This window comes from Sapajus apella, unplaced genomic scaffold (genome assembly GCF_009761245.1).
Source record: "Sapajus apella isolate SASKATOON/1434 unplaced genomic scaffold, GSC_monkey_1.0 scaffold92, whole genome shotgun sequence".
Lineage (NCBI taxonomy): Eukaryota > Metazoa > Chordata > Mammalia > Primates > Cebidae > Sapajus > Sapajus apella.
Window position 1 is genome coordinate 7,075,695 of NW_022437032.1, and position 27,955 is coordinate 7,103,649.

General features: G+C 49.9%; 1 protein-coding gene across 2 annotated transcripts in view; it reads left to right on the forward strand.

Moving 5' to 3' along the window:
* The window catches only part of PREX1 (phosphatidylinositol-3,4,5-trisphosphate dependent Rac exchange factor 1), a 204,789-nt gene that overhangs the window by 65,946 nt on the left and 110,888 nt on the right, over window positions 1-27,955 (forward strand). For both annotated transcript variants that reach the window (XM_032256051.1, XM_032256050.1), the window contains exons 2-3: window positions 15,902-15,973; window positions 18,170-18,292. In XM_032256051.1, the coding sequence (XP_032111942.1) occupies window positions 15,902-15,973; window positions 18,170-18,292 (195 nt within the window). The remainder of the gene's footprint in view (window positions 1-15,901; window positions 15,974-18,169; window positions 18,293-27,955) is intronic.

A 27,955-nucleotide genomic window follows, 5' to 3' on the forward strand; every position in this document is an offset into this window, starting at 1 on the left:
GGGGGCGGGAAAACGCTCAAACACGGAGGGGGTTGGGTCAGCGACCCGATGACCCCGCCTGCCCCCCCAGCTGGGGGTAAAAAGAAAAAAACCAAACAAAAAAAAAAAAAAAAAAAAAAAAAAAAAAGAAAACAAATAGAAATGTCACACCATTAGCAATCAGATATCATTTTATATCCCCATTTCACAGAGAAGGAAGCTGAGGCACAGATAGGTTGTCTGAAGTCACACAGCCAGCAAATGACCAAACCAGGATTTGAACCCAAAATACTTAGCTCTGTCTAGAGTCCATTTTCTTAGCTCTGCTATAATGCAGTAGTTGATTTTGCCCTAGGGGGAATGGGAAATGTCTGAAGACATTTTTGATTGTCACAACTGAGGAGAGAAGGTTGTTATTTGCATCTGGAGGGTAGAAGGCAGAGAAGCTGCCGAGTGTCTTATAATACATAGGACATCCCTCACAGTGAAGAACTAACTGCTTAATTGTCAAGGTACCAAGGTTGAGAATCTGCTAGAATCCTGCTCTGATGAGCCCATTCTTCAGGAGAAAAACCAACAACTGAGGGGCCCAAAGGAGTGGGGAGAAGCTGGGGTTTGAATGGGAAGGATTTTAGACCATTTCTGACAACAGTGAAGGGAGATAAATTCTGAATGGCATGGAGAAGACTCAGCAGGAAAAAGATCTGTACTCCATTAGTGATGTCAGCCCTGGGTGAGGGTAAAGGCGAAGCAGCAGGTTTCAGGTTTGCCTTGCCTGTGTCTAGGACAGAGATCTGACACTCAGGTGCTCACAGGGCACAGCAGCAGTTGGGTAGTGGGAAATTGAGGAGCACTTGTCCTGGGTGAAGGTGAGGGCTGTCACTCTGCTTTACAGCACCTGCAGCCCTGTGGGCATTTGAGACCCATGTGTCAGTTTTTTCAGAAGAAGCTGGGAAGTGGGATTTTAATGGTAAATCTGATATTCAGACTTAGGCCCAAGTTTCTCAAAGCCCTCTGCAGGCCAAGTGAGCTATGCCCGTCAGTCACCAGTTTGAGACCCATGAGATAGCCCCATCATGTGGGGGAGGCTCTGCATAACCTCTGTTGAAGGAAGGGTGGGTTGTTGGTGAATTCAGGGAAGATTGTGGGCCGGGCCCCAGCCCCTCAGTGGGGGCTGCATGAAGAAAAGCACTGGGTTCCTCTCTGTGCTCCCCACCACCTCCCCGCTGTTGCGTCAGGCCTCTTCGTGGCAGGTTGTTGCAACTTGTTTTTTGCATCAACTTCCTCCCCCATCGTGGTGGGGAATGGGGCGGGGCAGGGTGAGAACTGGGGACCTTTTACCAGGGCCTAGAAGCTGAGTGGGGATGGGAGTAGTCTACTCTAGATGATTGATTGGCTCATCAATTAAACACATCCTTTTCAAGGGTCAGCTGTGTGTTAGGTCCAGTCCTAGGCTCTGGGATACCACAGTGACCTAGACAGACATACCTCCTTGCCCTCCTGGAGGTGACACTTAAGTGGGCTAGATGAATAATAGACTGATAGTGAACACTCATAACGTCCATGGTGATAGGTGCTGTGAGGAAAACAGAGCAGGGATAGACGGTTTAGATAGGCTTGTCTTGGAAAGACTGAACATGCCTCGGGGCTTTTGCCCCAGCTGTTGACCCTGCCCGTATCCTCAGATACATGCAACGCCGTTTGCTCCCTGTGTCTGCTCAAATGCCACCTTCTCACAACAGCTTTCTGTGAACATCGCCTTGAAATAGCGTTCCCACCCTATCCTTCTCTGTCTTCTCACCCTGCTTGATTTTTCTTTGTAGCAATCATTCCTACCTGCCACTTTATTTTAAAATCAGTGTATAGTCTGTCTCTGCCACTGCTTTGTGAAGGTGGGGAGTTAGTCTGATTTGTTCATTTACTGATGTGTCATTGGCTCTTAGCATAGTTGAAAAGTGAGTATTTGCTAGCTAAATAGGCGAATGTAAGAATGCATAAGCCCTTCCATGGCGGGGTCATGGCTTATATCTGTGTCTCCAGCACCCAGCTCTGTCCCTGGTGCACGGTGGGCCCTGATTAACACTTGCTGGGATAGGTGGTGCTAAGAGAGGGCTTGTCCCCCTAGAATATTATCGTAAGCAACGTCGCCTCCTTGCCTCGTCCAGCCTGCTTCTCCTGGTTCAGCCTCTCTGCCACTTTTTCCAGGAAGTCTTTGTAGTTACGAAGTGTTCACCTGCATCATTTCACTTAAACCTCAACAACTACCCCTCCCCCGCTTTTTTGTTTGGACCAGGAAATTGACTCAGAGGTGCGGTGACTTGCCGAGGTCACGTGGTTGGCAGTCAACAAGGAGGATGGGGCAGAGCCGAGGGGTGCGCTGGCGGTGATGAGGATGTAGGGGTGATGAGGATGTAGGGGGCTCTGCAGTTTATAAAGCCTTCCCTTTCTCATCTCACCTCAGGAGACTTGGAAACAGGCAGTCTATAATAATAGAGCTGTTTGCAGGATGGAAAAAACTAATAACAATAAGTAAAAATAGTGTGGGATAAATGTGAGTGTGGTTGGTGCATGTAGAAGCCCTACAGCTGTGGATGGTCCAGTTCCAGGTTTCCTTAGTTTCTGTCTGTCTGTATCAGGGCTTGGACCCCCTGAAGACACTGTAGAAACTCAAGATGGGGAGACGATAATAGCCAATGCTTTTTTCTTTTTTTTTTTTGGAGGCAGGGTCTTGCTTTGTTGTCTGGGCTGAAGAACAGTGGCGTGATCTTGGCTCACCGCAACCTCCGCCTCCTGGGCTGAAGTGATCCTCTCACCTCAGCCTCCTGAGTAGCTGGGACTGCGAGCACACGCCACTACATCTGGCTGATTTTTTTTTTTTTTTTTTTGTATTTTTAGTAGAGATGGGATTTTGCCATGTTGATTGATTACTTGAACTCCTGGGTTCAAGCAATCAACCTGCCCCAGCCTACCACAGTGCTAGGATTACAGGTGTGAGCCACTGTGCCTGACCAATAATAGCTAATGTTTTTTGAGTACCTACTGTGCACCAGGCACCATTCAAGTGCTTGTTAGGTGTGTTGGCTTCTGTAATTCTCATTGTAATCCTGGGTACTCATTTTATCTCCCTGTTATAGAGGAGGAAATGGAGGTAGGGAGAATAAATGATTTACTTCAGGTCTTACAGCTTGTAAGCAGCAGAGCTGGGATTTGAGCCCACTTACATGCTTTGCCTGAAGTATTTTTTTTGAGATGGAGGCTTGCTGTATCGCCCAGGCTGGAGTGCAGTAGTGTGATTTCAGCTCACTCCAACTCCGCCTCCCAGGTTCAAGTGATTCTCCTGTCTCAGCCTCCCGAGTAGCTGGGATTACAGGTGTGAACCACCATACCTGGCTAATTTTTGTATTTTTAGTAGAGACAGGGTTTCACCATGTTGGCAAGGCAGGTCTCAAACTCCAGCCTCAGGTGATCAACCCATCTCAGCCTCCCAAAGTGCTGGGATTACAGGGATGAGCCACTGTGTCTGGCCTGCCTGCAGTATTTCATTCATATCAGCCTCACAATAGCCCATAAATTCAGTAGTTTTATGGTCCCCATCTATGTTATAGATGAGGCTCAGGGAGGTGGAGTCAGCTGTCTAGGTCATAGAGAAGTAGGTGGGATTTGAACCAGGTGGCTGGTTCTAGCCTTTGAGCCTCACCCACTCTCACGTACTGCTTGCTTAGGAGATACAGTGCCTTTCTAGCATGAAGAAGGGAGAGCTTCTGAGAGTTGGGGCATGGGAGGAGGAGGAGGCGGTGGCAGGCCGGCCATGTCTTTGGCCTCCGCAGGGGAGCGTGTGTGGGTTCCCAGCAGATGCAGCCTGGACATGAAACCTGCCTCCACATCTGACCCAGGACTGCCTGTGGTTCCGCAGCCACCTCCTCTAACCTTTAGCACTGCTCTTGTAGAGATGTTTCCCATCAGCTCAGAAGTGTTTTGGTGTTTTAACAGGCAGCGAGGCCATCCTGGTGTATATAGTAGAGCAGCTGCTGGAGTGCCTGGCCTGTGTGGTGCTGCAAAGCCCTGCCTTTAACCCACCATGCTCGGGGGCCCTAGACCCTCTTTCTTTTTGTGGCTGCATCGCGACACCTCAGCCGCTCCAGGGCACACCAGATGGATGCTCCACTGCCAGCACCTGCGCTCCTCTGCCTGATGGCTTTGCCTGCTGTGAGCTGCTCTGTCACTTTCAGGGAAGATGGGGAGTACCAGGATCACCCCCACTGCCCTTAAACTAGTGACAGAAAGGACTGAAGTACAGACTCCTTGGCTTCCTCCCTCCCTGGAGGTGGTCCCATGGTGTGCATTTGACATGGTCTGTCGGGGGCCTCATGATGGTAACTTGCTTGGTCTCATCCCCTCCGTGGGCTGCCTTCCCTTCTTGATTCTGCTTCCCTGCTGGTATTTCCTGGGACCACCTCCCACCTCCCAAATAAGCTACTTGTGCTTCACTTCTTGCCTCAGGGTCTGTTGCAACTGGGGAATCCCCCCAAGGCTCCCGTCATGGTAGATCTGCTAAGATGCACCCACGCCCACACCCCCTGTGTTCTCTGTGCATGTAGCCATGGGCAGAGCTGATTTGTACTTAATTTTGTAGACATTTAAATCAAGATTTATTCACTTTGACAGTGCAATTTTCTTTTTGTATTTGAAGCCAATGCATATACTTTTAAAGGCCTCCAGCGTTTCTGTAGGTCCAAGGAATGGTACCAAGGAAATGTGCCCAGGGAAGGGCCCTGCTCTTAGCTGGTCCAGGGGCTACATGGAATTAAAAGTGCCCACCCCTTCACTGGTCATTTATTGAGGACTTACTGGGCACCTCCTGTCAGCCTGGCTGGATCCTGGGGGTTGGGGGCTCCCACAGTGGGGCAGAGGCAACAACCTATTTACAAACAGTGTCCGATTTAATCTTCATGTCAGCAACTTGCAAGGTGAGGCTCCATTACACAGATTTTATAGATGAGGCAACTGAGGTGCCAGGCTGGGCTGACTCCAGAGCCTATCTTGTGATTCATGCCCTGTTTTCCTCTTTCCTAAAAAGGGGATGCAGACAGCACACCTCGTGGGGTTGTCACGCAGGACAAACAGCCACTGAATCCATTGTTACTGAGCATCTGCTCTGTGTCTAGCACTGTTCTAGGTCCAGGGGGTAGATGCTGTTCAAATAAGCCCCACCCTCCTGGGACTGGCATTGTAGGGAATGGAGGAACCACAAGTGAAGAAACAGCCCAGTGCAGGTGGAGGGCAGTACTGGGGGAGATGGAGGAGGATGAGATAGAGCATGCAGGGGAATGGGTGTCTGTTTCAAATGGGGCGGTGGGGGAAGGCCGCAGAAGAACTGGCATTTGGTTCTAGATGGGAATTGATATGGTTTGGCTGTGTCCCCACCCAAATCTTGTCTTGAATTGTAGCTCCCATAATTCCCACATGTCATGGGAGGGACCTGGTGGGAAGTAATTGAATCATGGGGTGGGACTTTCCTATTCTGTTCTCGTGATCGTGAATAAGTCTCATGAGATCTGATGGTTTTATAAAGGGAAGTTCCCTTGCACACACACTCTAGCCTACTGCCATGTAAGATGTGACTTTGCTCCTCATTTGCCTTCTGCCATGATTGTGAGGCCTCCCCAGCCATGTGGAACTGTGAGTCAATTAAACCTCTTTCCTTTATAAAGTACCCTTCTTGGATATGTCTTTATTAGCAGTGTGAGAACAGATGGATACAGGAATGAATTGAGGGTGAGGCCCTGCAGATACCTGGAGAAAGACTCTTCCAGGCAAAGGGAACAGCAAGTGCAAGGGCCCTGGGGTGGGTGGTGCCTTGGTATGCTCCCAGGAGGTCTCAGCTATAGGTTATTTGTATGCTTACAGGAAGAAATTAGCTTGTTAAAGATACGATTCAAAGCAATTTGTTTGTGCTATGGACTATATAATGACACGAGATGTAGATGTATAGATGGACTTTGTAATGTGCTGTAGCAGTAAAGGAGTAGTAAGTCTGACTTCCTAAAAAAAATACTGTCTCTGCTCAGTCTTCTGAGATTCAGTCAGTGACTGAGTCATTGGAGAGGACGTTTCAAATCCAAAATTTGGGCCTTTTGAGAAAGCCCCAGTTGGTTCTAAGCCAATGGCACTCTGCTTCTGTCCCCTGGCATGGACCTGATGAAGGGGTGCTTGGTGGGAACAGAGTGAAGAGGGTTTTAACCTCAGCCTGGGGACTCTGGGTGGTGGACATTCTTGTGTTCTGGCCCAGGCTATGGAAGCTCCAGGCCAGCTTGCAGGGGCCCCCATTTACAGAGTCAACACAGAGAAGGAGTGTGGGTCAGCAGCTTAGAGGCTTCTCTGCAGAAGGAAAACCTTTCCGTCTCATATTTGCCTGGCCCCTGCTTTGGTTCGTGCTGGCGGGCACTGCCCTCCCTGCACAGGGATACACATGTGCAAGGAGGAGAAGGCAGACTGGGCTCCTTGCAGCTGAGGTGTCCTGATAATTGGGGTGGGCGATGGGGTGGGTGAGAGTCTGGTGTGTTTAGTACCCCTCCCCTTCAGAAAAATAAAAACAAGCATTTATGTTAAAAATGACTTTTGCTTAAAAACTAGCATATTTATTGTAGAAATGTGAAAAAGGAAATAAAGAAGAAAATGGAAATTCTTTAGAACTCCCCTCTGTCAGTTAGGATTAGGTTCAGTGGCTTGTGATAAAACCCAAATAACGGTATCTTAAATGTGATGAAAGTTTATTTCCTTATTCTGTAAATACAGGCACTCCAGGGCGAATATGTTGACTGCACCAGCATTAGGGACGTAAGTGCTTACTGAATGCTGCTCTGTCTTCCCCAACACATGGCTGCTACCTCATGGTACAAGTGTCTGCCTCACTTCCAAACATCACATTTGTGATCCAATCAGTAGGAAGAGGGAATGGCAGAAGAGAATCCCTACCCATTCCTCCCCCCACCCACAGGGTACTTCCAAGATGATGTACGTAATATGCCATGTATGCTGTACTGGCCGGAACTTAGTTGCATGGCCACACCTAGCTGCAGGGGGTGCTGGGAAATACACTTTCTCCGGATTTTAATCTGGAGTTCTGTTTTTAAAGGAAAAGGAGAAAATGATATTGGGGGACAGTTAGTAATTTTGGCCACATTCTTACATAGTTTAGAGTATTTCCTTTCATACTTGATTTTTCTAGGCTTAGGAAGAGAGACTTTATTTAACCAAGAATGAGATTATGTTTTATGCACCTGTCTGTAACTTGATTTTGTTTTCCTGGTTAAGGATATATCAACAGCCCTTTTCCATGTTATTAAATAGGCTTCTGCAGACTGTTTTTAAGCATGATCATTCCTTGTTGAGATGGATGGTAATTTATTTAACTAAACCCCCAGTGATGGAATTATAAATCAGATATTGAAATTAAAGCTTCATGCCACCTATGAGATTTATTTTTCCCTGTAGGATAAATGCCCAAAACTTGGATAGAGCATAGGATATGGGCATTTGAAGGGGTATTGGGCAACTGGGGAGCTCCCCAGACTCTGTGCTATGTGGGGTGGCTTGCAGCAGGCTGTGGAAGCCCACTTGTGCTGTTATTGTAGCGATTTTATTGTTATTACTTGGATTCCGAGGCCCTTGCCATTCCATGACACTTTGCTTCTGACCCTCTGGGGGATGGGGCCCTGAGGGTATCTCCTTTTCTTTGTCTTTGCCGTGTTCTGGAGCTCCCCACCCTTACCCCCCACTCTCCGCTTCCCTTTGCTCCCAGCCCATCCCCTGGCCCTCTCAAGTTTCACCATATGTCTGGTGAGGTCACCCCAGCCAAGGCAGGGGTGTCCTTGGGGGCAGTTGGACCCCCTCCCCAAGCAGATCAGGTTCCCGGTGTGTCAGTCTCAGGGAGTGACTTCAATGCCTCATTCTGCCCTTTTTTATCTCCGAGGAGAGATTTATCCTCCCTAGGCGGCAGCAGCCATGGGTTCCAGGCAGATGGCAGCTCCCCAGGGGCACCCCCAAGGGCAGCTGCTACCTGTTTTGAAGGCCGATGTGGTTCATTGTCCACAGTTACTCACTGATGGTGCATTATGGGGGTGTGTTGGGGACATGCTACGAGGCCAGACTATCTGGGTTCGAGGCCGAGCTCCTTATCAGCCATGTGGCTTTAGATAAGGTCTTTCCGGTGCTGAGCCTCAGTCTCCTCTATAGAATGGACATTGTCATAATCATGACTGCCTCCTGGAGTTTGAGGATTAAAACATCTGGAACAGCACCTGCACAGAATAAAGCCCAAAGGTGTAGACAGTGAGTTAAAAAGGTGTTCTTATTCTAGTGGCTTCTCACAGCTTTGCATCGGCTTACTTTCTGGAGCCTGTTCACAGTTTCTGCCCATCTGTCCCATCCCATCCTTCCTCCACAGACTGGTCTCTTTTGAACACCTGCTGTGTGCCAGCCTCGGTTCCAGGTGTTGTGTAGATGACCATGAAGGAAACTGTCTTCTGCCCTGAGGGAGCTGATACTTTAGTGAGGGAGAGGATACTAGATGATCAAACCTATCCACACTTAATTGTTAAGAACACAGCCAATAGGGGTGACGTCTGTGAAGGGTAACAGGGTTCATATAGTTATGTAGTGGGCGAAGTCCTCTCTTATGTGGGTCGAAGGGGTGGCCTGTGAGAGGAGGGCCCCCCCCAGTTGAATGTCTCGGGGAAAGCTCTGTAGGCGAAGAACAGCATGTGTGAAGGCCTGGATGGTGGGGGCTTGGCGTGTTCAAGAAACAAAAAGGAGACTAGAGTGGCTGCAGCTGAGCCAGTGGGGTGAGAAGAGCCTGCGTGAGACCGTCTTTGGGCTGTGCAAGCGGTTGGATTTTTTCTAGATTTTGATCGGAGCCTCTTCTAAGGCAATGATTTCTTGACCTTGGCACTGTTGTTTGGGGTCAGCTGTGTCTTTGTGGGGCTGTCCTGTGCACTGTTGGGTGTTTAGCGGCCTTCTTGGCCCCTACACACTGGATGCCAAGAGCACCGCCTTCTCAGCTGTGACAACCAAAAATGTCTCTAGACATTGGTAAATATCTTCTAGGGGGCAAAATCACCCCCAAGTTGAGAACCACTGGGCTCAGGCTATGTGGGACACGGGTGAGACTGGCCTGGCATTAGGTGACCTGGTTCGAATCTGTGTTTTGTTACCAATTTGCTGTTTGACCTCAGACCAGCGTTTCATACTCTTGGTTTCTCCATCAGGTGGGAGCTTGTTTGAGATGGCAAACTCACAGTCTGAGTACCCTCTCCCTGCCACGTCCATGGCAGACATCACTAGTCAATCATGGTGTGGCTTCCCGCTCAGTCTAGAGCTCTGGGGCCCTGGAGACACTCTGGTCAGGAGCCCAGTAAACACTGTCTCTGGTTCCCTTCTCCAAGCAGCAAGCAGGAGTCCAGCAACCCTGGATTCAAGTTCAGCTCTGTTAGTTCCTGGTGGGTGACCTTTGTTAGGTTACTCAACTTTTGGGATTCAGTTTTTCTCTATGGAATGGGGACAAAATATTCAATGCAAAAGTAATTGCAGTTTTTGCCATCGAAAGTAATTTTGCCCCTGAAAACTGTTGGTGGGAATTGAAATGAACTTACAAAGGGACTTTGTAGGTCTTAGCAAGTGTTTGTTTCATGAATGAATGGAGCAGGTGTCTTCTTCCAGGGTGTGGAGTAGTGGGAGCTCTTACGCACTGCGGATTGGAGTGCAGATTGGAACAGTCATGTTGGAAAAGCATTATTCATTGACCAGTCAAGTCGAATGTGGACCAAACTATAGTCAATCATCCCATGCCTAGAGGAACTTGAACACCTGAGCCCCAGAAAACTTATGTATACAAGGGGAATTCCTTCTCCTGTGCCTCACAAGGCCTGGTTATATACTTAGAGGATCTTGAGTACCTGAGCTCCAGACGCCTATGTATCACCTAGAGGAACTTGCGTACCTGTACCCTAGTCGAGGTGGTGTACACCTGAAAGCACTGACACCTGAGTGCCATTGTGTACAGTAAGGACATTTGAAACAACCCAGGTGCCTGCAGCATGGTAGGAGTTACCTCATGCAGTAATTTTGACTACTAAGCAGTGAAATGAACAACTTGAAGTCTGGCTTATTGTGGATTCCCCAAAGAACATGTCCTGAGACTGATTCAAGGGCAAGTCGTGTACTTGGGAGGCCACCCCAGAAAGCATCAACAGGAGAGTCAGGGAGTGAGGCAGGGAGGAGAAGACAGCCAAGAAAGGCATGTCATCAAGCGGGTTACCGTGGGGGCCACCGGAGCTGAATCCCATGGAGGCACTCGGGGAGATAGTGTCCATCCAGTGCCTCAGTTTCCTCATCTGTCTTTTCCTGCCAGCTCCTGCTGGCCATCACTGAGGGCTGCTCCCAGGCAGCCTTATTTCTTCAGCACTTCTGACCTGCCCTATACATGAAAGTGGGGCCTTTAGGCCAAGAGGTGTGGGTGCTGGCAGCTGGATATGGTGTGGGGTAAGGGTGGGGTCTGGCTGGCAGATGGTGCCTGGTATACTTACCAACATGGGTAAATGCGGAAGATGTGACGTTGAGTGAGAAAAATCAAGTTGCTGAAAGTATGCTACTTATAAAAATGTTGTAAACATGCAAAACAGTATTCTGTTTTGCTTATAGATGCACACGGGCTTGGTAAGTGGGTAGAGGCATGCGTGGGAATGAGGAGCACCAGGTCCAAGTACCTTGCAGGGAGAGAAGGGGCCCAGTGGCTCATCTCCCCCTGCAACAAGTCCTTTCTGCCTTTTCTATTGAATACATTGAGGTATGATATTTGCATGGTACTGTGGGTAAACTGAACTAATCTCAAGTACACGCTGCTGGGGCTTTGCACATGCAGCGAACTGTGTCACCACTGCTCGGATCAAGATAAAGAACGTTTTTAGCAACCCCGAGGGCCTCCTCATCCCCTTTCCAGTCTGTGCCTCCCCCAGACTTGTTGAATTTCTTTTCACAAATAGTTTCAACCAAATTTGGCGTAGCGTTAAGATTTGCCAAAGCTGGGTAGTGATGAGTTTGTGGGTGTTTGTTGTTTTTCTCTGTTCTTTTCTGTATCCTTGACGTATTTCATCATCATATTCATAAAACGAAGAGGAGGACTTGGGCAGATGTGAGGACAAGTGGTCCAGGCACGGGCAGAGCTTCCAAGGCTGGAGTTTCTCAGGCAGCCCTGGAAATCCTGAGAACAGGATTCCGAGATGAGAGCTGCTTTTGACCTGAGCGTTTCAAAGCTGTCAAGCCTTGGACAAAGAGTCGCCCTGGAGGGTCCCTTTTACCATCCCTGCCGGTGCAGGGGATGCTGGTGCTGCCTGGAAAAGCCAGTCGTGTCTTGGGCAGCAGGAGGGCTGGGCCCAGAGCCCCTGCTGCCCATTCTTTCCGGGTCATGAGCAGCCCATTGTGCCCTTCATGGCGGCTTGTTTGCAGTTCCTCAGTGGGTGGCCTGAGCCTCCCATTGTTGCCACACAATAGCGGTGAGCCAGCTCGAGTGAAGAATCCGGGACAGGGGACAGGAAGCCCCAATCTAGGCCAGCCAAGAGTGCCGCACTCCCAGCTTCCTGCCCTCCCTGGCTGTGCTGGGTGGGGCTGCCTTTGTCTCCCTCTAGTCTGGGGAAGCTGGAAACTTGACTTCCTCTCAGTATCCCAGGCCCTGTTAAAACATCCTCTAGGAACTCCCGTCCTGTCCCCCGCACCCATTGTCCTTTCAAAAGCAGGATCAGCAGAGTTCCAAGGGGCCCAAATCAAGGCTTCTGCCATGTGTCAGGCACTGTGCCAGGCACATCCATACCTTCCTTTGATTTTCAATCACCTGCTGTTTGCTGGGCACTACATTTGGCCCTGAAGACGGAGCTGTGAACAAGAGAGACAGGGTGCCTGCCTTCAGGGAGCTTCCATTCACTTTATCTCATGATATTCTGAAAGGTGCTGTATTCCTGTGATCTCCACTGGGAAGAGTAAACGAAGGCTCAGAGAGGCTAGCGCACTTTCCTGAGCTCACATGGCAGGAAGGACCCCTGGTTCAAACCCAGACTCACGAGTTTCTAAACCTGGCCTCTGTTGTTGGATTGGGGGTTATGGTTTCATCCTAGCCACTCCCTGCTTCTCCTGGCCTTTCCATTAGGAGCTTGTATAGATTGCTTAACCTCAGTTTTCTCATCTGTCAAATGAGCGCTTAATGCAAGATGGGAAGATAGGAGTTTGCATTAAGATGAGGAGGGCCTCTTGGTGGAGGTGACATTTGAACTAAAGGTGGATGGGTGAGGAGGCTGTTCAGGGCAGAATTGGGGAAAACATCTTGCCATTAGGAAACAGCATGTGCAAAGGTCCTGAGGCAGGAGTGTATTTGGCAGGTGGATGGAATCTAGAATGAGAGTGTGGCTGAGGATAGTTTATATTGAGGTGTGTGGGGCGATGAAGTACCAGAAGGTGAGATCAGAGAGGTTAACAAGGAAAGGTCATGGGGACCATGGAAAGATTTGGAATTTAAGTGCAGTGGGAAGCCATGGACATTTTAAAGGTGTGGATTGACTGATCTCCTGTACAGATTTAAAGGGATCTCCCTGACTGTGTGTAGAGAACAGACTTTTGGGAGGGTGAAGGGGACCAGGGAGGAAATGGCTATGTTAGTCCAGGCAGGAGGTGATGGTGGCTTGGACTTGGGGGCGGGGGGTGGCTGTGGAGATGGGGGCCAGTGGTTGTGGTTTTTGGGTAAAGCTGGTAGCATTTGCTGATGTATTGGAAGTGGAGTGTCAGAGGAGAGGGGCCGAGGATGACATGTATGTTTTGGCTGGAGCCCTTGAAAGGCAGAGGTGCCATTAATCAAGTAGGGAAGAGCTCGGTGTGCGGGTTTTTTTTTTTTTTTGAGACGGAGTTTCACTCTTGTTACCCAGGCTGGAGTGCAATGGCGCGATCTCGGCTCACCGCAACCTCCACCTCCTGGGTTCAGGCAATTCTCCTGCCTCAGCCTCCTGAGTAGCTGGGATTACAGGCACTCGCCACCATGCCCAGCTAATTTTTTGTATTTTTAGCAGAGACGGGGTTTCACCATGTTGACCAGGATGGTCTCGATCTCTTGACCTCGTGATCCACCTGCCTCGGCCTCCCAAAGTGCTGGGATTACAGGCGTGAGCCACCGCGCCCGGCCTTCGGTGTGCGTTTTGAGGGAAGTCCAGGACTTAAGCGTTCGGCAGCTTGAGTTTGAGGTGCCCCTTGGACATCCAGGTGGAGACATTGAATCTGCAGCTAGATATAAGAGTCTGGGGGTTTCAGGGGAGAAGTCCAGTCTGGGGTTATAAACATGGGGGTCGTCAAAAAAAGGGGATTTAATCCATTTATGCTTGAGGTTGCAAATATTTTTTTGTGAAAAATCAGACCTTGGCGATGACCTTGAACAGTAGGATATAACTAACTCCCACAAGCTTCATGCTCCAATAATGGAACACTAGGCACAAATGGGTTAAAGCCCCAAGACTGGCTGAGATGGCCCTGCACTCTGTGGCGACAGAGACAGAGCTGCCTTCCTGTGTCTTGCCATTTTCTGTGACTGGCTGTGTGGACCATCATTGTGCCCCCTCCCAAGAGCCTTGAGTCTGGGCAGGTGGCTGGGCTCCCAGGGGCGGGCATGGATGTGTCGTGTATCTGGGTGATGGAAAGGCTATGATGGCCATGTGCCGAGGGCCAGCCTCCTCCCTGCTTACCTGCCCCACTTCCCCTGACCCCAGAACTATCTTGGGCTGTCCCCACCGTCTCTCCTGCACTCAGAGATCTCCCTAGACAAGCACGATGGGATGAGACAGGCTCTTCATCAGCCTGCACCTGGGCTCTGTGACAGGGAGACCATGTGCTCACCTGGGCCAGCCCCCACGTGGACCTCCACGCTGTAATCAATCTTGGCAGGGCAGACGACTGGTAGGCCCCACAGCTTCCCGTGGCCCTGCAGCTGTGACAGCACCATAAATTCCTTCTCCCAGGGGTATCGAGACCAACTTGCCCATAGAGACCCCCCACCCAGACAGTACTGAAGGAATTGAGAAGCAGACACCCAGATAGAACAGCAAAGTGGGACTATCCAGGGGACCAACCGCCTTCCAAGCTGAGAGCCTCAGGGGGCTGAGAGCATTCTGGGCCGAGGGCCTCAAGCAGCTGCCGACCCACACATTTATTCTCTCTGAACAGGTGATTATCATTAACAAACAGGTGTTCAGTGTCTTCTCATAGAACCAAGATAAACTAGGTAGACAGCTGGTGCCTGCTTACCTCTGATCAAGGACAAACCAGAAAGTATTCTCCACGAGGGAGCCTCGGGGGCAGGGTCACATATCACGTGCTGAAAGAATTGTTTTAATTGGTGTGTGATATTTATATACTGTCCTGCCACTTTCGAATGGCCCAAATGGTTTTCCACTTTGTTGGGGGGACGGCTAGGTTTTCCTTGCCATCGTTCTTCTGGCAAGCAATATATTCTATCACACACTCAGCGTTTCTCAGCAATCGTACACTTAGCATCTCTCAACACAGGGGTCTCCATATAGCTGCTTCCAGGTTAGCCTACAGCCAGGTCCCACGTCCTGGGGTTGGGGCAAGCTAGGCGGAGGTGGCTGTGGGTGCTGGGCCTCGGTCTCCCTTAGATGCTGACTTTGCTGTCTCTCCCTCCCTCACCCTTTATCGCTGTGACTCTCTCAGCCCATCGGTGTGACCCCTTGGCAGCTCTTCCTTCTGCCAGTTTTCCACCCACATCTCCTGGTGCCAGGTCAGCTCTTGTTTGCAGCACTGTGCCCTACTGCTCTGGTCTCCTCACTTCTACGCTCAACCCCTAAAATTCAGTTCCTTGCAATAACAGAAGGCTCTTTTACCAACACTTTAAAACTGGGAGACTTTTCTTTCTAAAAAAATTCAAATTTCTGGCTTCATTAAAAAAAAAAAACACCCAAATCGGAACCTCTGCGTTCCGGGCCTGTGGCCTCGCCACCTGGCCCCACGTGAATGGTGCGTCCTCGGCTCCTGCAGTCCCTGTTGCTCCTGCCCTGTTTCCGTCACACTCGTCTGCTGTGTCTCACGGAGGAGAGATGTGATTTATCTGTTATAAGCCCCTCAAAGGTGGCAGAAGGATTGTGGGCCATTCAAATAGTAGGTTCCCGGCGTCTGCAGGTAGGCTCCTCGTGAGATGATTTGGAAGGACCTCTGAGCTATATTAAGTAGAAGATCCAGGTGCAGGGCATCCTGTGTATGTTGCTATTTTTTGGTGTGTAAAGAGATTAAAAAAAGATAGGAACACGTGTGTGTGTGTGTTTGTGTTTGTTTTTGCATAGATTTTTTGGAAGGATACCCAAGAAACTAGTAGCCGGGGTTCCTGCAGGGTGAGGAGGGACTGGATGGTTGGGGCTGGGGTAAGGAGAAAGACTTTTTGTGCTTTTGCCGTTTTATATTTTTGACTTTTGAGCCATGTGAATGTGTTATTCAGAAGTTAAGTTGTAAAGCAAAGTAAAATTGAAAGGGGAAATAAAGTCTGAGCGGCAGCCCTGGTGAGGAAGCAGGTGTGTATCTCTTTGGGCTGAAGGTTCCTCGCGGGCAGGGGCTTTGAGATTTTCTCTGCTGTTATCTTCAGGGCCCAGCACGGGGTGTGGCATAGGTGCACAGTAAACCCCTAGTGACTGTGTGGGAGTGAGGGCTGTTCCAGTGTGTTTGATGTGTAAGCAGAGCACATTTTTCCTTGTCCCCTGCCTGTGTCCCTGGACCCGTGGTACTTCTTACGTCCTGGTTGGCATTTGAACTTGAGAGCGTTCTGTAGGGCTGTCCTTGGGAGAGCTGGAGGCACGGACACTCACCTCTCTTCGCTTCTCTCCTCCAGGCATTCCTGCAGCGCATCCGGCAGAACGTCACCGACTCGGTGGAGAAGGGCCTCACGGAGGAGAATGTCAAGGTGTGGACGCTTGGGTTTACCCCTTTGCTAGAGCATCTCTGCCGCTTTGTGCCTTGTTCTTCCCCTGCAATGCTCAGAGGGTGTGCATGCAGGGGGAGGCGCGCCACCCACTGGCTGCTGACCACTGGCTTTGCCCTGCCCCAGCTTGCTCCCTGTAGCCACTGGATGCCTTTTGTCCTGTGAGCAAGCTGTGCTTGGTGGACGTCAGCAGGAATCAGCCCCGGGCCCCGCTTTCCAACACAAGACTTTCCGTACTCAGTGTGACATCCCCCGCCCCTGCTTCTGGGCTCCTGATGTCAGGCCCTCTGGCTTGGAGCCAGTGGAAAATCCCCTCCCGAGTGCCCCTGGGAGCCTGGCACCTCCAGTCCTTCTCCTGGCAGCCCCGGCCCCCACCTCCGCCTTGGGCATCCAGTGTCCAGGCAGGGCTGATGAGTAATTGGGTCCAGTTTGGCCTTGGCCGTGGGTTCTGGGGAGTTTGAGGAGGAGATCAATAGGCCTTCTGTGTGCATGGCTCAGCCCCAGCCTGGCTCTCCAGTCCTAGCTTTCTGTGTGACCTCACTCTCTGAGCCGCCTTTCAGGCTTCGGGGCTCTGACAGTCCTGGTGTCCAAGGTGCCCAGTATTTACAGCACACAAAGGACTCGGTCATGGAAAACATCCCCCCAAACGCCCTGGTGAATGTGGACGGTGGCCTTGCATGTTGACAACTCTACACCTAATTATTTACATAAGAAAGCTAAATCTTAGAGATGTCAAGGAATTGCTGAAGGTCTCTGCATGGCTGGTCCTGGAGGTGGGGTGTGTGTGTGTGTTCACGCACTGGGATTTAAACAATATACGTGCATCCATTTATTGACTCATTCATTCAGCAAATATTACTGAGCACCTACTGTTTATTCCACCTATTTATTGCAGTATTTATTATAGTTTTAAAATTCTTTATTATAATTTTAAATTGCAACTTATTACAGTTTTTAAAAATTACCTTTTTTTTAATGAGGTAGAAGTCTCATACAGTAAAGCGTGCAGCTCCTTAGTGCTCAGTGCAGTGTCTGTCTACATGCGAATGCACCAGTGTAACCATGACCCAAATGAAGGCAGAGAACATTTCCTGGCCTCAGCTGTCCCCTCTGTGCCCACCTCCATCAGTCCTCCCTCCCTAAGGGTAATCCCTGGCTCCTGGGACCATTGATTGTCCTTTGCTCCTCCCACCCCACCCCACCTGTGGGATTTACCCATGGTGTTGTGTGTAGCTGTGGTTCATTGTATGAATGTAACACAATTAACTTATCCATTCTCCCGTGGATGGATATTTGGGTTATTTCCAGTTTTTGGCTGTTACAACTATTTAAAAAAAAAATTCAATCATCAAAGACTCAGAGAGGCAAAGGAAGAAGAATAATTGCTTATTGCAGGGGTTGTCCTGTACATTGCAGGAAGGGTAAACAGCATCCCTGGCCTCTGTCTATGAAACACCCCTTTTCCTCCCAATTTGTGACAACCAAAAATGTCCCTTCACCTTGCTGCACATCCCATGTGTGTGTATGTGGCAGGGGTGGTGGGTAAAATTGTTCCTGGTTGGGAACAACTGATCGGAAGTTAAATTCTAAAATGCAGGATTGCTGGGTCAAATCGTATTGGTATTTTACACTTTTAGATTGATGTGGGGAAACAGGGATCTCATATATTGTTTGTGAGAGTTGAGGCAGCGTATGTCAAACCCCCTTCCTTATTGTGTTTGCTTCTACCACATTGTTTTAATGGGTGCATGAACATATACTTGCCATTTCCAGCCTCAGTCCTGCGGCTGGACACAGCAGTTATGTTGCATGCTAAATGTGGAGCTGCTTGCTAGACGCTGACCTTGGGAATATTATTTTATCTGAGACTTAGTTCTTCCTCTGTAAATTGGGGATAATACTGGTTTCTATCTCATGGATTTACAGTGGGAATTAGAGTCCATAAATGCTTATAAAGTTCTTAACACAGGATTAGTCACTAATCCTGATGATAGTTAACAAATGTTGGTAATATTTCTGTTACTATGATGATTTTTATTAGTGGTAAACCAGTTCCGGCGTGTGAGAGTTCTTTGACTGTAGTCTCATCCACACCAGGGTTTGTGTGTTTTTAGTGCTTGGCTTTGCTCTCCCTCTGTGCCTTGGTTAACGCTCTCCACTGGCCTCTTTTCCTCACAGATCCTGTTCTCGAACATCGAAGACATCCTGGAAGTTCATAAGGATTTCTTGGCCGCCTTAGAGTACTGTTTACACCCAGAGCCTCAGTCTCAGCATGAACTTGGGAATGTTTTCTTGAAATTCGTGAGTACCATGCCACTTCCCCTGGTGGACTCTAGCTTTTGAGAAGTGGGCTTCTCCCTGGGTCCGTGCCCTACCTCCTTTCACCAGCTTTCTCTGTAGGCCTGTCTGGGAGACAGGGTGGCAAGGTGGGTAGGTGGGCCCAGTCTTCTTCCCTGGAACTATGGAAAGCGGGTCAGGCCCAGCAGACTGTGGGCATTTTTAGTGACTCCCCTTTCCCTCAGTTTCACATGGAGGGTGGCCCCTTGCTAATTGCCTGTGTCCTGGGGTCCTGTGACCTCCTGGCCTGGTGGGGACCTTCTGCCACAGTGACCATCAGAGGTAGCTAGTGGCCAGGAAGATGGACTTGGCGTCAGACAGACCTGGGTTTGAGTCCAGGCTCAGGCAGCCACTGGCCAGTAAGGGTGTCTAATCTTTGGGTGCCCAGTTGGGCTGTTGGTCAGAGAGGCTGATGCTTGTTGCAATAGCCTCTCTCTTTTTGCAGGATTACTAATGCATTTGGAATTGTAGGTGGTAGGCTGGAAGAAGGAAGGCAACTGCTTTTCCATACCGTCTTCCTCTGTACTACCTGGGAGCCCCCTCACAGGTAGAAGAACCCATGTAGCCTCATGGGCAGGAGATGTGAGCCAAATTCCTTTGCCTCTCTGAGCCTCTGTTTCTCCCTGTGATTGAGAAGTAGGGACAATTCTGCCTACCTCCTTGGGAAGACTCAGAGGTAAAGAAATAAAACAGAGAGCATAGAGCAGCACTTCTCAGCTGGGGCAGCTCTGGCCCGCAGGGGACATTGGACAGTGTCCAGACACATTTTTGGTTGTAACAGCTCTGGGGTGCTACTGGTTTCTAGTAGGTAGAGGCCAGGGATGCCACCAAACATCCTGTAATGCACAGGACAGCCCCCACAACAGAGAGTTATCTGACCTCAAATGTCAGTGGCGCCAAGGTGGAGAAACTTTGTACCAGCACGCAGTCGCTCTCAACTCTCATCATCATCATCATGGTCGTCATCGCGCCATCGGCATCACTAATCACTTCTCCAAGGGATCACCTCTGAGTGGCCACAGCCTAAGAAGATGGAGCTGTGTGGCTCTGCCCTCAGAGGGCAGTGGGGGGCAAATCTCATGTACGATCAGGCGTGCAGAGTACCCCAGGACGCAGTCCTTCAGCCAGGGGCCAGCCACGCTCTATGTGAAAGCGAGGACAAGGAAAGCTCCTGGCTAGGCTGCTCAGCGACTCATGAACTGTAGTCCTCTCAGCAAGTTGATTGATCTTGTCTGTGCCTCAGTATCCTTACCCATAAAAGGGGTATAAATCCATGATATTGTGGGGATTAAGTGAGATAATACAAGGAGCCTGCTCACTGCGGCTCCTGGCGCGCAGTAAGTGCTCAGTAAATGTTGACATTATCTTCCTATTCATGTAGCGGACGCTCCTCCATGTTTGAAATTGGACAAATAAAAGTGCATTGGGGCGCAGGTGAGCTGGGTGCTGGCGGGATCACTGAGCAGAGGAGGGACGCTGTCCGCTTTGGGTTGCAGGGGCCCTTTGGGTGCTGTGATAGGCAGTAAGTGTGGAGGGAGAGCTGGAAGCAGGCAGGTAATCTAAGAGGTTACCTCGCCAAGTGAGATGAAGGTGGCTCGGACCAGCATGGTAGCAGTGGAGGTGGTGAGAAGCGGCACATGGCCACAGTGGTTCAGTAAAGGTGTTTGAATAGGAAAATGAAAAGAATGAGCGGGACAGTCTTCTCCAGGTTCAGAGGATTCAGGGAGTGCTTGTTTCTCTGGAGCCGACAGCCAACGTTCAGATCCCTGTTCTACTGCTCGCCAGCCCAGCGACCTGGGGCAAGTCCTTTCACCTCTCAGGGCCTTAGTCTCCAATTCTGTAAAATGGGGGTAACGACAATAGCTGCCGCAGGGGGCTGTCAGGAGGATGAATGGCCTGGCCCATTAGCAGCCCGCTAATGCCGTGTGAGTGTTAGCTGTGGGTGTTACTCCGGCTTGCTTCCTGGAGTGGGTGGCCGTGGGGCTGGCTGTGAAGTCATGATCCAAGCTTCAGTGGGATTGTCTGTACTTAGCGAAAGTGGGAGAAAGGGTCCTCAAGGTGCATTGTCCTGTTTGCCAAAAGCCCTGCCCTCTGCCCTCTTGGTCCTTTGACTTCTCTGCCTGAGTCCCAGAGGCTGTAGGGAAGTGGGTTTAATTTGCTTGTCAGCAAGAGGCCCTGGACCTTGAGGACACAGCAGGGCTATTTTCACCTCTCTCTTTCTGCAGGATTGCTGACTTGCTCAGAGATGCAGCAGAGGACTAGGGGTCTGGGGTGGGGAGTTTAGTGTGTATGAAGCCACCTCTTTTCCGTGCCCTCTCTTCTGCTACCTGGGACCCTCCTCATGTAGCCTCATCAAACTAGGCACCTGGTGAAGGCTGCACTTAGCATCAGAGTCATGACCTGTGGAGGGTGGACGTTGAGGCGTTTGTGGAAAGTTGTTCTGGGCTGGGGCCTTCCTGGCATCCTTCCTTGGGCCTGGGAGATCAAGCATTCTAGAGCCCAGCTGCCCGGCTTTGCATCTTAGCTCTGCTGCTTCCTTGCTCTGTGATCTTGGAAGAATGACTTACCTCTCTGTGTCTCAGTTTTCTCATCTGTAAAGTGGGTATCACAAGACTCACCTTCTAGGGTGGTTGAGAGAATGAATGAGATTAGTAGTGCCTGGCACGTAATAAGTGCTCAGGAATTGTTTCTCACTTGAATTGTCTGCACATCTGTTCACGTGATCCAGTGCTTTCTGGCACCTCCCAGGCTTCTCTGGAGCGTGAGACTCTGTGCAGGGTCCCCAGGCCTGTGCCCCATTCCAGGCGATGTATCACCAGCCCCCTACACCTCAATGGAGCTACTGTCCTTCCAGCCTCACAAAGCTGCTGTGACGCCCGGACGCAAGGATGGATGTTGGAGGCTTTGACAGAGATGAAGTATTTTGGAGACTGGTTCTCCCCTGAGCTGCCAGAGTCCTGCTGGAAACATGAATCAAGTCTCTTCAGCCCCACTCCCGGGACCCTGCAAAGGTTCCTGCCTCACTGGAATAAAATCCCCACACCCCGCCAGGCCCTGCCCATTCCTTGGAACTCACTACCCCACATTGGTTTCCTCGCTGTTCTAGAATAGTCTGAGCGCATTCCTGCCCCAGGCCGCTTCCTCTGCTGGAGCAGTTCCCTCAGATATCCCTGCGGCTCTCTCCCTCCCTCCTTGCCTTGAAAGCTTTTCGGAAATGCCATCCCTGCCTCCAGGCCCTCCTGTTTAACAGGCGGCACTCCTGCCCTTCCACGCCCTCCCCGCTCTGTCATTCTTAACAGAACAGAACAGGACTGAACGGTCCACATCGCCCTTTGACACGTCGGATCTTGTGCTCCTTTTTGTTTATTCTCTGTCTCTCCCTAGAATATAAACAACATGAGGATAGGGACTCTGTTGTGCTCGTTGCTCTGTCTCACATCGAAAATAGTTCAGTCCCTTCCCTAGGCATGGTGGTGCATGTGTGTAGTTCTAGGTACTCTGGAGGCTGAGGTGGGAGGACCACTTGAGCCCAGGAGGTAGAGGCTGCAGTGAGTCGAGATCATGCCACTGTACTCCACCCTGGGTGACAGGGTGAGACATTGCCTTAAACAAAACAAAACAAAACAAAATAACATAAAAAAAAAAAATCCAGCCCCAAGCTCGCCTGCCCTCTGGACATGCAAGCAAACTGAAAGAAAGGTTCAGCTCAAGGTCACTGCTGTGCCAGCTGCAGAAGTGGGCTTAGACCTTCCTAAGGGCTGAGCCAGTGTTTTCCACTTCATCAGCTCACATGCTACGTTTGTAATTTTTGCCATAGCTGAGTATCCTTTGTATTATTTGTTTAATGCTTTAAAAATTGATTCACTTAGGCCGGGCGCGGTGGCTCACGCCTGTAATCCCAGCACTTTGGGAGGCTGAGGCGGGTGGATCACGAGGTCAGGAGATCGAGACCATCCTGGTCAACATGGTGAAACCCCGTCTCTACTAAAAATACAAAAAAAATCAGCTGGGCATGGTGGCGCGTGCCTGTAATCCCAGCTACTCAGGAGGCTGAGGCAGGAGAATTGCCTGAACGCAGGAGACGGAGGTTGCGGTGAGCCGAGATCACGCCATTGCACTCCAGCCTGGGTAACAAGAGTAAAACTCCGTCTCAAAAAAAAAAAAAAAAAAATTTGCTTCACTTAACAAAACTTGAATAAACTTATTTGAAAAGGGAAATTTGCATCATCATTGAAAGTAGAAAATGAATGCTGTAAATGGAAGGTCATCGTCAAAATAAGTGCAGTAGAAACCAAAGGGTGTTAACGCATTCTGTCTAGAAACTCTGAACTACTTGAGCCTCTGAGCCTGAGGCTGGTTACATCACACCTGCTCAGACCTTCCTTGGGCTAACTGGAACTATTGAAAAAGGAGCCAGTGTTCTCACCGTGTGATCCCGTGGTTTTTAATTTAAAATAATCTTTTTAATTAAAAATTAAAATCGTTACTCCTCTTCCTGCCTGCTCACAAAGTTTAGGCTGAGTCAGTCCATCTCAGGAGTTTTAAAGGCCACCCCTCTGTAGGTTGGCCATTCGCATGCAGGTGGCCTCTCGGAAGCAGTTAAACGAGAGGCTGCAGAGGCTCGACCCCAGCCCCTAATGGTCCCATCTGGAAGGAACTCTGGAGCTAGGATAGCTCTTTAAGAGTGTGCACAACTGCAGCAAGTGGGCGAGGCCTTTGTACCCTCATTGCCCAGTTACTGGGGGTGACCTGCCCCCATGAGCGGGTGTATGAACTCAGACAGGCGGCCCCCCTAGGCTGAAGGCAGTTCTAGGGGAGGGCCTCAGCTGAGGGCCATCGTCAGCCAGCACTCCCGGTTCCTGGGGTAAGGGGCGCCTCTGCCCTCCATGACAGGCATTTGAGGAGTGCACCGTGGTACCCACTGCAGCCCTAAAGGAAAGGGTGCCGGGTCTACTCTCCCTCCCAGGATTGTTTACTCCCTGCCTGGAAACATTTCCCCATGGCCATGGTGGCATCTGGGCTGGTGCGATGCTAATGGGGAACAGAGCGCTGCAGACAGCCTCTCCAGGAGAGGAAGGGGCCCTAGTCCACAGTCCAGCCCGCTAGTGCCACCTGACTGAACAGATGGGGGAACAGTGCCTCACCCCCTTACCCCAAAACCCAACCACTAACTACTGAGTTTATCATAATCTAGCACTGAGTGAACATTTTCTTTGTGCTGGATCCTGTTCTCTGTGCCTTACAGATATGCATTCATTAAAACTTCACAACAGCCTTTAAAGGTGGTTACTATCATTGTACCCATTTTACAGATGAGGAAACCAAGGCACAGAGATTAAGTTACAGTGCAAGCTTACAGAGCTAGGAAGCATCAGAGCCGGGATTTGAGCTGACGCATTCAGGCTGTAGAGCCTGTGCTTTTCACTGTCTTGTGTGATAAGGTCTCCTGAAATATACATGAAGCATCTCCTGTGTGCCAGGCACTGCACTAAACGCGGGGGATGCTGCAGTAAATAAGACAAACTTGCTCCCTGCTGCCATGTGTCTCATAGGTGGGAGAAATGGAGGGTGATTTAACAGATGAGGTCATTTCAGATGCCACTGTGGGTTGCGAAGAACATAAAATGCAGATGTGGTAAAGAGTGACTCTGCCTAAGGTCGCTTTCAATCAGGAGGTCAGGGCCAGGGCTGCTAGATTTAGCAAATGAAAACAAAAGATACCCCGGGAAATTTGAATTTCAGGTAAACGTCAAATAACTTTTTAGTGGAAGCATGTCTTATGCAATATTTGAGACATATTTATACTAAAACATTATTTATGCATCTGCAGTGAGCTTTCACCTGGGTATCCTGGGTTTTATTTTAAATCTGGCAACCCGAGGTTGGAACGGCCTCTCCGAGGGGATGAAATGGCGTGATCTTGGGGAGGGCGATCTGGACCAAGGGGAGAAAGAGCAGAGGCCCTGATGTGGGAGCAAACTTAGCTTGTTCGAGGGAAGAAGGGAGACCAGGTGGCTAGAGCAGAGTGAGCGATGGAGAGAGTTTGAGCGTGTCCTAGCAGGGGCAGGGCAGAGCCTGTAGGGCTTTGCGTGCCAAGGTGAGGACCATGGATCTTACTCTGAGTCAGTGGAAGCCATCGCAGGTTTTCAGCACAGGAGTGGTGTGGTCTGAGTTATGTTTTAACTTCCCTCTCCTCAAAGCTGTGTGGATGGGGAAATCAGTTGGGGAGACTTTTGAAAAACTGAGACCTGACTCTCCTGCTTGCCTCCCCACGGGAGGAGATGTCTGCTTGGGCCAGCTCCTTCCCTCTCATGGGTCTCAATCTTGCTGGCTGTGAAATGAGTGCTTTGGAGCTGATGGTCTCTGTGGAGCCACTGTCACCTGGGTATTGCGGATAGCAGTTGCCACTTCTCGCAATCCTTGAGCCCTTCCTGGAAGTGAGATCCCTTCCCCTGGCTCTCTCCAGCTGGCAACTGTCCCCTTCTCTTCCTTCTCACCCTAAACCCACAGCCACATGTTCCGCACCCACCGCATCTGTGTCTGCACAACTATTTGTCTGTTTTTCTCTGGAAAAGCAATCAAAGCCGCATGTGGGGCCCCAGGAGGAAATGGAACACTTGGACTCTGAGCACACAGGAGGAACGTTTCCGTATTTGCAGGGTCTCAGGCCTGAGATGCAGCTGGGGTCAGGCTGGATGCAAGGAAACAGGAGGAATTGAACTGAGCATGGTGCTGCAGAGGGGATGTTGTCATTTGCTAAATTGAACTTCTTCCAGCCCCAAGCCTTGGGCCCCTGCCCTTCCCACAGGCTGAAGGAAAGGATGACTGTGTCAGAGAAGGGGCTCAGGGGATGAGGAATGACAAACCTGTGGTGAGCTTGTTACTTACCCACCTCCTAAACCCATGGCAGACATTGCTAATCAATCACAGCATTCTGTCTGTGGGCTCCCCGTGGGGCCCCAGAATCATCCTCACCAGTGTTCCAGTTGGCACTACCCAGTGACTGGGGTAGGCGTGTGGGAAGAAACAGATTTGTCCCTGCTTTCTAGTCTAATCCCTTCTCTCCATCTCTGTGGAGATGGACAGAGAGACCCACCCTGTCACCTCACTAAGATTGCATCCATGTGTTTCATTTTCTCCCTTTCAGAGTGTTCATCTGTCAAAACCATCTTCCCTATATGTGACAGAAACACCAGTTCAGATAGGCTTAAGCAAATAAGGGACTTTACTGCTGCGTGTCAGTGAAATTGTTCAGGAGTGTAGGTTGGTTTCAGGTGTAGCTAGATCCAGGACTCCATACGATGATTTCAGGCCCAGGTCTTTCTCTGACCACAGGCCCTGCTTTTATCTGTGCAGTGCTAGTTTCACTCTTGGAGAATGGGAGGGGTTCATGGGGTGCATGCCTCAGATGGTGGCAGGGGTTCAACAGCAGCTCAAAAACAGCTTCTCTTCCTGGTGATTCCAGCACGAGTCCTTGTGGGCTCTTGAGGCCCAGCTTGGGTCACATGGCCACTGTTACTAGGATAGAGAACTCTGATTGGTTTGGCCTGGGTCATGTGCTCACTTCTGGTCCCTGGGGTGGGGTGGGACCAGCCTGGGAAAGAGCACAGAGCTGGTCTGAGGGGCCTCTAGTCTCTCTTGGCTCCTTCTGTTTTCTTGCTTTCCGTTCATGAAATAGTCACGATACCTGCTCTCTGCCTGTGGCTGCTGTCCCCACTGATACCACAGGCAGTGACCTCAACAGATGCAAACGCTGTCCCCATGGACCTCACACTCCAGGGAGGCTCGGAGGAGAAGGACAGTGCACAAATGAGAAGTAAAACATCTTGGAGTCAGGGCCCATCATAATTTTCAAAATCTGCCTGGCATCCTCCCAGTGCATTCCCCAAACCCGCGAGTCTACCTGCTGCCTTCCTCCTGACTCTGCCTGTCTTTTTTTTTTTTTTTTTGCTGTTAAAACCTTCCCACCTACTGCCTTACCCTGCCAGTTCAATGAAAAAATTAATGAATTTTCTGAAATAATCATGCCGTTGATAATAGCAGCAGCATCAATAAACAATAATGATGCTAGTTAATATTTAGTGAGCACGTACTATGCACTGTTGGAAGCACTTAATATAAATTCACAACGTCATTATGGTAATGATGCCATTGTTGTCTGCACTTTATAGATGAGAATGCAGAGGCCAAGAAGTGTTACTTGTCTTGACCAAGAGCTGGTGGCCAGCAGACTTGGGCTATGAACCTAGATGGTCTGGCTGCAGAACCTGTCCTTGGCACTTACAAGGTTGATGCTGATAGTGGTTGGTGAGAAGGGTCATGGGGGCTTTTCATGTCTCATCTCAGCATAGTATTCATGGTGGGGTTGGCCCAGGGAAAGGCCAGGCTCTTAGCCGCAGAGGGGCATTCTTTTAGCTCCTTACAGGAGGTTGGGACTACCTAATGCCATTCATGTGCCTGCATTCAGGGGCTGGCCCACCTGCTACAGCCCTGCAAGCCTTCTCTGTAGGAGCAGGTTCCCAGACACAGGCCAGTTCCTGTCGCCTACAGCAAGAAAGGTGTTCTCTTTCTGCCTCTTCCTCTTCCCTGCAGCCTGCATCACCACAGCCTGCTAGCCGAAACCCTGGTTCCAGATGTGTCCAGCAGCCCCCACTTACAAGGTTTTACCTATGGCTGGGTGATCCCCTGCAGACCAGACTTCTCCTCACCCAGATCCTTTAGCCTTGATGGTTCCTTAGGCTCATTTGAGACAAGTGGAAATAGAAAAAGGTCTGCTTGGGCAGTGAGTGGATACCGGGGGTCCCCTCTTCTTCCTTACTGTATGTGTGTGTTGGCATCTCAGTGGACTACAGATATTCGATGAGTAAGTTGTGGTTGTGACTCAGTGCATGTGTCCATATGCATGCTGATATTGGTGATGGTGTTTGGAGCACGTAGCTTGTGTGGTATAATGCTTGAGATTATTGGGTGGTTTCTTAGAGTATGCATCAAGATTGTTTGTCTTGTGGTATGTGTGTGTGTATGGGTGTGCACTTTGGGTAATTGTAACATGGTTTGTCTGATATTTTCCCCCATTGATCCATGTTTGTTGATTATGTTTGTAATTAATACTTGTAGGGTACTTTGAAGTATTGTATGATGCTTACTGTGTGCCAGACACCGTTCTACTCATTTTACATATATTATTATTTAATCCTCCTAAGTGTTGGAGGTCAGTTATGATGTCCATTTTGCAGTTGGGGAAACCAAGGCATAGGGAGGTGAAGCGCTTGCCCAGGGACACCCTCGACTTAGGGAGTGTGGAACTGGGTTTCTGGAGTCTCTCTGTGCCCTTCAGTATTCTCGTGCAGTGCCCCTTGGATGCAGCTTAGTCTGGATTTGTGGCTTGAGATTTGTACCCTGAGTATTTGCCTCCCACTCCCATCCCTACCCTATTCCATGACCTTGAGCTGACATTGTCACTGGGGTTAAGGGAGTTTGAGTCCTGGTTCTGCCACTGCACTAGCGGTGAGACCCTGGGCAAGCCACTTTTCCTTGGTTTTGTCATGGGTATGTGAGTCTCTTACAGTAGTTACCATGTAAGGCTGTCACGAGGGGTGATTGAGTTCACCCACATTCCAGGAGAGC